Source organism: Zeus faber, assembly GCF_960531495.2.
Source record: "Zeus faber genome assembly, chromosome: 15".
Lineage (NCBI taxonomy): Eukaryota > Metazoa > Chordata > Actinopteri > Zeiformes > Zeidae > Zeus > Zeus faber.
In genome coordinates this window covers 25,622,061-25,632,521 of record NC_137194.1, presented here as the reverse complement: position 1 = coordinate 25,632,521, position 10,461 = coordinate 25,622,061, and the positions used below count along the sequence as shown (strand labels likewise).

General features: G+C 40.4%; 2 protein-coding genes across 2 annotated transcripts; both read right to left on the bottom strand.

The window, feature by feature from the left end:
• Positions 1–3,095: 3,095 nt before the first annotated feature.
• Positions 3,096–3,482, bottom strand: LOC307241498 (histone H2A; the record flags this gene model as incomplete). The annotated part of the gene is made up of 1 exon (XM_080015633.1): positions 3,096–3,482. The coding sequence occupies one exon, from the start codon at positions 3,480–3,482 to the stop codon at positions 3,096–3,098; it is 387 nt and encodes a 128-aa protein (XP_079871759.1).
• A 5,813-nt stretch (positions 3,483–9,295) lies between these two features.
• Positions 9,296–10,048, bottom strand: LOC307240806 (histone H3.2). The gene has a single exon (XM_080014672.1). It carries the CDS (start codon positions 9,791–9,793, stop codon positions 9,383–9,385), a length of 411 nt encoding a protein of 136 aa, XP_079870798.1. The 5' UTR covers positions 9,794–10,048; the 3' UTR covers positions 9,296–9,382.
• Positions 10,049–10,461: the final 413 nt, after the last annotated feature.

Sequence of the window (10,461 nt, the reverse complement as noted above, 5' to 3'; positions counted from 1 at the left end):
TTGTGAGATTACAGTGAGAAGATTATAAGAAGGGTGGGAGTGGGTGTGGGTTTTGATAGAGAGAGAGTCAAAAGGCATTCCCTCCCAAGGTCTGAATGAAAACTTTACCTGATTTGGATTAGGGATTTTGGATTGTTTGCACTTTGATATCCTTGCTATTTCCTGGCTTTGACCCTCGGTTGTAGTTGTTTTTGTTGTTTCTGCTGTTGTTGTTGCTGTTGTTGTTGTTTCTGTTGCTGGTAACAGCATTCTGCTGTTGTCTCTGTTGCTGCCGCTGTTGTTGCTGCTGTTGTTGCTGCTGTTGTAGTGGCTTTTGTTGTGGTTTTTGTTGTTTTTTTGTGTGTTTTCTATGTTGTGAGATATTTGTGTGTGTGTGTGTGTGTGTGTGTGTGTGTGTGTGTGCTCTGTATGCTGGGAGATCTGTTTTTTCCACGCTGACTGTTCTTGTGATTGCACGGACATTTTCTGCTGCTGTTTCTGTTGTTGTTTCTGTTGTCTGCTGCTGTTGCTTCTGTTTCTGTTGTTGCTGTTCTTTCTGTCTGATGCCACGGTTGCTGCTGCTGCTGTTGTTTCTGTTGTTTCTGCTGTTGTTGTTGATTCTGTTGTTGCTGCTGGTGTTGTTGTTGCTGCTGTTCTTGTTGTTTCTGTTGCTGCTGCTGCTCCTGAGGTTTGAATGAAAACTTGACCCGTAATTTACAGAAACGGAACGGAACAAGTTCTAAACAAAATAGCAGCCATGGCAGAAAATACGAATGCTGTGAAGCATTAAACTGGAGTTGCAACATGTACAGTCAATGTTTACACTGTCTCCATGACTTCATCCATTGTTTCAAATTTTTCCTTTTGGATTTTCTGTAAAACTAATGTGCAAAAAAATAGCACTGTTAGTTTGAGCCCGTCATCCACTATGTTTGTTTACTCTGAAGTCACGTTTGGTCACATGAGGGTTCCGGTTTTGAGAGTCCATCATGATATTAGGACTGTTATTGTTTGTGAATGGAATCTGTTAGTGTGTGGTTTGCTGTTTGGGCACATTGTTGCTCTCCACACACTATAGGAAAAAAACTGTTAAATGTATCATGATATGTTGTTTTGTGTCGGGTCTCTCACATTTTCAACATTTGTTAAGATTTTAAAAATCTTGTAATGTGGGCCAGGCAGGGTGCAACCACTTCCTGCTGCAGCTCGCTGTGCAGGAAGTGGTTGGCTCTACTCCTTCTCTCAGAATGCTCATATTTTTATCAAATGTATAAACGTCCTTAAAGAAAGGCTCATACTTTTTTATCAAATGTACAAAACGTCCTTCAAGAAAGGCTCATATGTTTTATCAATTGTACAAACGTCCTTGAAAAAGGCTCATATAAGTTTTATCACTAAAGAGGCAAAAATGTCTTTCTTTATGTATTACTCAAACCACTCACCACCTATGTATACCTATTTAATAACGCATATATTCTATATATCATTTATACATATACATGAACAATACACAAATCTCTTCACACATCTTTAGCTGCGGCACGCACACACACAGACACACTCACACACAAAAAAGGAAAAGACATGTCTGTCCAGCAGTTGTCTGATCCTCCAAAGATTTCAACAGCGCTAAACTTTATATTTTAACGTCGACTCATTTATGCTTTTCTAATTTCATCAAAATTTTCACTTTGGCCAAACTTTTAACAAATTATCTTTTGAATCAGAAATTTTCATCCTGCATGTTCAATGTTGGTTCTCCTAGGCTGGTTAAGCCCTGTTTTTCCCCACTTTTCTCCAACTTTATTTTTCATCTTATTTCCTCTTTTAATCCTTGAACTTTTAACTCTTTTTCACTTTCATCTTTTTCATCTTATTTCAAATTATTTCATATTTAGCCAATTCCCCTGGCCAGGGTTATTTCCTCTTTGTTTTTCTTCCACAGATTTGGCTATACTATATTTTCATACGGCCAACTTTCACCCAGCAGCTAATGTACACATGTCTTACTGTTAAGAAGACACAGGCCCTGTCGTCATTAATCTTGCATGGTTATTTGGTTACTTTTTATTACTAATTCGGCCATTCTACTAGTACTTTTTACTTCAACTTAATTCTCTTTTAACTTATTTCTTATTTCTCTCATCTCTATTCTCTATTTCTCTTTTTCTTTGTTTATTACTCTCCTAATTCCCTTATTTACATCTTTTACAACTTAATAAACCCCAATTTAGACGGAAACTCACTTCACACATCAACACATCATCGCTCATCTCCGCACAATCTGCTCGTCAGTGCAGCCTACCTGCACAAAACACTACCGCTTCTCAGACCACACAGAAGCTCGTATTTGTGAGAGAACACTCACCCTGAGGTGTTTAAAGTGGTGACTTTGCTGTAGCCGATGGCAGTGGCAGATGAGGCCCAACAGATCCTGTGACGCCAATTTGTAGTTTCTTCGTTGTTGATGATGTGTAGATGAAGAAGGACTCTCTGACGCTGACTTGATTATAATATTACATTTATTACAAGTAAGAACAGCATCAAACCAGACTTGCCATGGAATGTCTGGGAGGGAACCGAAGACAAATGTGTTCCCTCCCGAATGGAACTAAGAAGTGTCTTTTATGCTTGTCCAGAGACAACATTACCCATCTGATTCCAATCTATGGATCATAGTTCACATTTCACCTCCCTTATCACCGGGGCCCCTGGCAATGGGCTCTCTTTCTTGAGACCCCTGGCAACATCTGTTAGTAATTATATTATACAATGGGGGCTTTCTTGGGACGCCAAACATTCCCAGACACCTCACTTTAAACAATACTTATTGGATAAGAATAAATTTGTTCTGATTGAATAGACGATTAACAATATGTGAAACAAACAAACCACCTTTTCATTTGGAAAAATAAATATTTGAATTCAATATTTCCATCGAACATTCAGACTCCCACAAAATAAAACAGTATAATGAGGTTATCTAACAACACCACTAACTATATTCAGCAGCAGTAATAATGAAAAGAATGAGATTGGATGGAGGATAAGAGTTACTCTCTACAAAGTTGTGGGTGGCTCTTAAAAGAGCCTTTGGATTGTTGAGCAAAATGTGATTATTTTGCTTTGGTGGCCTTCTCAGTTTTCTTGGGCAGGAGAACAGCCTGGATGTTGGGCAACACGCCGCCCTGAGCGATGGTCACTCCGCCCAGCAGCTTGTTCAGCTCCTCGTCGTTGCGGACAGCCAGCTGCAGGTGACGGGGGATGATCCGTGTCTTCTTGTTGTCGCGGGCAGCGTTTCCGGCCAACTCCAGGATCTCAGCGGTCAGATACTCCAGCACGGCCGCCAGGTAGACCGGAGCACCAGCACCGACTCTCCGGGCATAGTTGCCTTTGCGCAGCAGCCTGTGGACACGACCGACTGGGAACTGGAGACCGGCACGAGATGAGCGAGTCTTGGCCTTAGCTCTGGCTTTTCCGCCCTGTTTGCCTCTTCCAGACATGGTTTCAGCTTTTGGCTTGATACAAACAACTAGGAAGTAACCACGCCGCTCTGCAGCGCTTATTTTAAGCCGTGCGGGAAAGATCTCATTGGTAACCTTGCACCCGAAATCTGTGGTCCAATCAGAACGAAGTATACCAGTGAAACGTCACAGCAGCAGTGTGTGAAGGCATTCTATGTGAGGAGGATCTGCCCCAGACGGGCTATGCTCCCAATGTTATACAATCTACCTCTACTCCTCCTCTACTCCTCCTCCTCCTCCTCTACCTCTACTCTACTCCTCTCCTCCTCCTCCTCTATCTCGACTCCTCTCCTCCTCCTCTACCTCTACTCCACCCCTCTCCTCCTCCTCTACTCCTCCTCTACCTCGACTTCTCTCCTCCTCCTCTATCTGAAGTCCTCCTCTTCTTCAATTCCTCCTCTCCTCCTCCTCCTGTCCTCCTCCTCTACCTCGACTCCTCTCCTCCTCCTCTATCTCTACTCCTCCTGTCCTCCTCCTCTTCCTCAACTCCTCCTCTCCTCCTCCTCCTATACCCCTCCTCCTCGACTCCATTCCTCTAATCCTCCTCTACAAAGTTTCAAAGTAAAATAGAAAAGCCCACTGCAATGGCAGTATTGGATTTCTTTAACTTTGCTGTAGAACAAAACCAATCCCATTTTTTGAAAGGTGTCATCGTCTAGGTTAACATATGTAAGTTAGGAGATTTCAGTAGACCCTAAACTGAGATATTGACCTTTGAACCCTGCCCAGAGGTCACCTTTGAATCCCTTTATCCCAGTAATTAGAAGAGCTACCGAAAGAACTTCAACTGTTCTGGACAGCTCTGGACAGGTACTTTTAGAGGGGTCAACAGGGGGCACCACTTACAACTGCCTAACATATAATTCAGGGATTTGAAAATTACATATGTGACCCACCGCGTACTATAGGGTGATCTGGTGGCTTTCGAGTTGTTGTTTTTTTTGCATTTGAAAGTGGAGAATCGGAGCTTCCAAACAAGGTATCACTTGTGCAAATCAAGCAAATCTTTTTAAAACTATGACTTGTTAATGACAAGGGTGTGGCCAACCGTGTTTCAGAGATCATCACCTCCAAGGTTTTACCCACACCAGGTTCATTCAGCCAGCTCCCAGAATGCAAATGCGGTTGGGGGACAAACAAAGCCTCATGGCTACTTAACATGCTGCTGAATGGGCCAATCACGAACAGCTCAACAACGTGTTTTATAAAAGTGGAATAATTTTAGAGTTTAAAAGTACGGACAACACAACAACATGTACAGTCTATATATATGATGAGTCTCAGAAAATCTGAAATCTGGAAATCTGTCACCAACCTCAACGGACTTCATCACGTCATCGACTTTTCCGTTGTAACAACAATGGACGTATCGTCAGTCTCCTGGTGGTTCTTTAAAATATTCCGTTTCATCCTCACATTAAGTTTGAAATAAGCTGTTTGAAATGTTCTCCAAGTCCGGAGTAATATCAGATTCAGCATCGCTGTCGTTCTCCGCGTCGTCGTCAAAGAACTGACTATGATCGTGGAAAGTAGGCGCTGCTAACACTGACTTGGATCTATCGCACAAGTCAGATTAAGGTCTGAATATGATTCAGAGCTTCCGCCACCCGCTTCACGTAATCCATGACGATACAGAGAAGAAAGTTTTCACAGACAAGTGAGACCGAAACACCCCCATGTTGCGCTTTAACCGTCTGTTTACGGAAATGAGGTAGGTGCGTGAGGCGAAGGCTTCTTCTTCTTCGACGTTTCACAACAATGGCTCAGTGTGTGTAAAAGTAGTGCAATATAAATGTTGAATTCTATCAAAACGGTTTCACATTGTGACTTCATATCATGTGGAATATGGATGAATGATCTTCACCTGGACCCTCGCTTTAAAGGAAATGAACTATCGGCGTAGTTTAGTGCTGTTCAGCATCTCGGTAAGGCAACTGCGTTTCCCCATGTAATCTAACAGGAATATATAACTCCACGGTTAAATATTTGTCTACTATTTATAGGTCAAACTCGGTATTGAAAATACGTTGAGAGATAAAGAAAAAACCCCACAAAGGAACACGAATCTGGAAAAATCTAATTTTCCTTCAGGAAAGGTTTTGTCAACTTATTTGGCTGCTCCTGGCGATTTTAGAAATGTGCGAGATGGCGAGTCTTGCTGTTGTGGGACTTATGTAAATTCAAACAACGCAGGTATATCCCCTGAACAAAATAATCCCTAGTTACACATCCATGTTGTTTTTCACCCATACCATATTTTCCTTTTTAAGTTTATAATGATACGACTACCTTACCCATGAAGCCATTGCATCATGATGCATAACCAAATGGTGCAGAATTGTAGTTTTTGTAGTTGGCAAGGTTTTGAATTTGAAAGGTTCATAAATATTTGTGAAAATATTACACACTGTAAATAATAATTTGTTTTGGCTCCTGTAGAAGCTACAAGTCTGTATGATTTTTACCTTGTTGTAAAGAAAACATATTTTATTTGCGATGTAAAGCACTACACTACCTACAACCCTGAGTGTAACCGCGTCATCTCTGATTGATGCAGCTCACTGTTACCATGGAAATGTTGACCGCCATAGCTGATGGGTACATTCAAATTTTCAGCCGTGCGCGAAAACGCTGAGAATTATATCCAGTTAAATTGTATTTATGATTGAAATTCTTGCTGAGGGTCTGACTCTATATCCCTATTCTTGCCCAACCTTCCATTTAATAGACCTATAAATAGAGAAAAAGTGTAAACAGTATCCTGTTTTTATTTCTTTAAAAATGGAAATTTCAACCCATCCATGCACCCCACACCTCTCCGCAGTGGCGTACTTTTATCAGGTTAGTTTTAGTTTACTTATTTGCCCGAAAGTATCTCGGAAGTCAAACATAATCTCACCATTCAAGTAAATTTGGAAAAAAGTGTGACACTGACTCCAAAATTAGTTTTTCTGTTGAAATTTAGGTAAAAAAAAAAAAACAGTGCAGGTCACAAGAGGTTAAAACAATAGCTGTACACATATATTGTGTGTGTGCATATATTACACATATTAACACAATCTACATATAGTGTGTGAAATATTTTAACTAGTGAGCCCAATACAGGCAGGTGGTAGTAACACTAAAGGAATGTACAGATAATAACATAGTATAGTAATTCATATGTGATAGTACTAGTAAACATGCTGGTGCAATGAATATGTGTATATCCATATTGTGTAAGTATATCTACCGACTTGAATTGCAGCATAGTGAAAATACCATGCAGTACTTTACAGTAATAACAATATGACTGATGATACAATAAATAGGATAATGTAATAATTGTAATAATTGTAATTGCAACAGTAATATTGGTAATACCGCTAATAATGAAGACTGCTTAAAAAAACTTTGACTGAATGGGAGCTGAAGGCAATGTTGAAAGTTTTGGAAAGAAGGGAAGCAGAGAAATGGAGACATAGATTGCATCCTGTCCAACTGTTTTATTAATTTATTGTTGTGACTACGACACTAATTTCCATGTGTTTCCTCTGCTGTGGTCTGTACTGTCTGCTGGAACTAACCATAATTAATTCATTCACATCCTTTTTACATTCACCCATCACACTCTTAAGCAGTTTATTGGTGTGATGCAGTTGAATACTTAATGAAATTAATACTTTAGTTATTCTGGAAGTGTATACATAGGTGTTCTGCTTGGGAATTTGGGAATTCTGACTTCTTACTTTGAAATTATTTAACATTTCTTGATGAAATATGATACAATAAATGTTATTCTTAAAACACTTTCCTAAGAACTCAATGCCATGTACATCTTGTTAAACAGATAAAATATAAAACAATGACCATTTATTCAAACAAGAAGGTAAAAGCAGATCAGCGAGGCAGAACATTATTTAAAATTAGATGTGTCTGGTGCATAATGTGAAATAAGATGTGTATGTTATGATTTTGCATATGGTTGAATTAGAGAACTACTTAATTTATTCCCTAGTAGAGGACATTCAAGTGTTGTTCAGCATTATTAGAATGAACTGATAATAGCAGAATGATGTGGAGATCACTCCTTCTATGACACGTTGGGTGGCTTCAGGCTGTGGTTACTTGGAGCTTGTGTACTTGGTGACGGCCTTTGTGCCCTCAGACACGGCGTGCTTGGCCAGCTCCCCGGGGAGCAGCAGACGGACAGAGGTCTGGATCGCTTCTTTCTGCACTTGACGGCGGCCTTGGCCACAGCTTTCTTGGAGCGCTTCTTGGGCGCGGACTTTGCGGCAAGTTCAGGCACGACAATCATGCAGCAACACACAACACTTATAAAAAGCTCAGGGGCGGTGCTGCTTACTATACTGTATAACACTCTCGTGCAAAGCAGCCACTGTGACTCCCTGAATTTCATTGGCCAGTGCTTACATGACACATGGCACCATTAGTTTTGAAACTGACAAACAGAAGAGACAGATTGGCGGTTGAAAACAGATATGCTTGGATATAACTGTTTCCTGGTTATTTACAACACCAATGTTACGAGCATTCTAGTGTATGTGCATCACACTTTCATAATATACTTAATAATAATGCTATAATACACTATTCATTTTCTGCAACACATGAGAAACCAGATTGGATCTATTCTAACTGATGTATCTCTGACACAAACACAAAGAGTCCCTAATAAGGGGCTCCTTTATTTGTCCACTATTGTTCTGTTATTCCGTCACCAATATTTAGCGAACTGTTTGTCGGAAGTCATATTTGTTCTTCTCGTGGGGTGCTTACAATCTCACTGTTTTCTGCAACGTGTGCTGCTGTGGTTCATCAGCTATGTAATTCATGGGTAAAATATACAATTTTAAATAAAATCTCATTCATTGGTCCTTTGATTCTAGAAATGAACATTAAACACTTTATTTTGCATCTGGGTTTTCATCTTTGGAATAAATTTGTTGTAATACAACATGTATGTAAGTAATTGTGAGTTGAATTTTACATCAAAAGCCCTTTGTCAATATATACACTGACATGGAGCAGTTTGTATTTATATGTACACCACCCAAAGCAGTTGCAGCAAAGGGTTGATGAACATTCGGTAAGAAAATCACACATCATTTACACAAGGGGTCAGGCTCCTTTGAGGAGGTTTGTGTGGCCCTGAAAAGGGCTTTTGTTTAATTCAGTTGTTAGAGCAATTAACCTCCGAAACTGTACAGAGTGCGGCCCTGCCTCTTCAGGGCATAGACCACATCCATGGCGGTGACGGTCTTTCCTCCTTTGCCACGACCGCTCATGTTTGCAGATCAAGTCGAAACAAACTACAACAACTTCTTGTGTCATTTTGTTTAATTTGGAAAAAAACATACATATTTGAATTAAAAGAAAAATGTTTCCATTATAAAATCCATACTCCCTTTAACTATATTCAACATCAGTAATAATAGACAGACAGACAGAGACAGACAGCTAGACAGATAGATAGATAGATAATAGATAATAGATAATAGATAGATAGATAGATAGATAGATAGATAGATAGATAGATAGATAGACAGACAGACAGACAGACAGACAGACAGACAGCTAGACAGATAGATAGATAGATAATAGACAGATAGATAGATAGATAGATAGATAGATAGATAGATAGATAGATAGATAGATAGATAGATAGATAGATAGATAGATAGATAGATAGATAGATAGATAGATAGATAGATTTATTGGTTGTTGTAGAATTTCATGAGGGGTTAAGTACCTAGGAGTGATTGGGCACACCGATGTATAAAGCAGATATTTGATATGATGTTGTAAGGCAATAATGTCTTTAACGGAGCGTGTGGTGGCTCTGAAAAGAGCCTTTTGGGGACTGTTGAGCGGTGGCTTCAAGCACGCTCTCCGCGGATGCGGCGGGCCAGCTGGATGTCCTTGGGCATGATGGTGACTCGCTTGGCGTGGATTGCGCACAGGTTGGTGTCCTCGAACAGACCGACCAGGTAAGCCTCGCTGGCCTCCTGGAGAGCCATGACAGCGGAGCTCTGGAAGCGCAGGTCGGTCTTGAAGTCCTGAGCGATCTCTCTCACCAGGCGCTGGAAGGGCAGCTTGCGGATCAGCAGCTCGGTGGATTTCTGGTAACGACGGATCTCTCTCAGAGCCACGGTACCGGGCCTGTAGCGGTGAGGCTTCTTCACTCCGCCGGTGGCAGGGGCGCTCTTACGCGCAGCTTTGGTAGCCAGCTGCTTCCTGGGAGCTTTTCCTCCGGTGGATTTACGGGCGGTCTGCTTGGTTCTAGCCATGCTGGATGAGGAGTTGTGCTGAAGTAGACTGGGAGGACTGAGCTTATATAGACAGTGCGGAGAGCTGCTCAACGCTGATTGGTCCAAGTGAGGCGTGCGCGAGTGTCGATTGGACGTCAGGAATTCAAAACAAACCCGCGCCTTTTGAGCGCGAGGAACCTCTGAATATTTTTCTGACGTAATGGTTCAAGTATTGACTGATGATTTGAAAAATGCTGCGTGTTTATGACATGTTACTAGAAGTTTGAAGGAATACATTTGAGATAACCAGGAACTTAGGATCAACATTCAAGATAATTGTTCCTGTTAAGCGAAATTATAAAAGGGCAAATATATATAATAAATATAAGTATAAAAATATAAATAATTACTACTTCATAACCATATAATCTGAATCAGAAAAATATATGTAGACAAAATAGCAAATAGATCCAAATATGTTTGTATGTATGTATGTATGTATGTCTGTATGTATGTATGTATGCATGTGTGTATGTATGTATGTATGCATGTGTGTATGTATGTATGTATGTATGTATGTATGTATGTATGTATGTATGTATGCGTCTATGTATGCATGTGTGTATGTATGCATGCATACATGTCTAGATGTCAAATATGAATAAATGCATTTAGAAAAATTTTATGTGCATTACATACACTGCTTG

Excerpts from the sequence above, each read along its gene's own strand:
- LOC307240806 (XM_080014672.1), bottom strand. The coding sequence starts at position 9,793 with ATGGCTAGAACCAAGCAGACCGCCCGTAAATCCACCGGAGGAAAAGCT.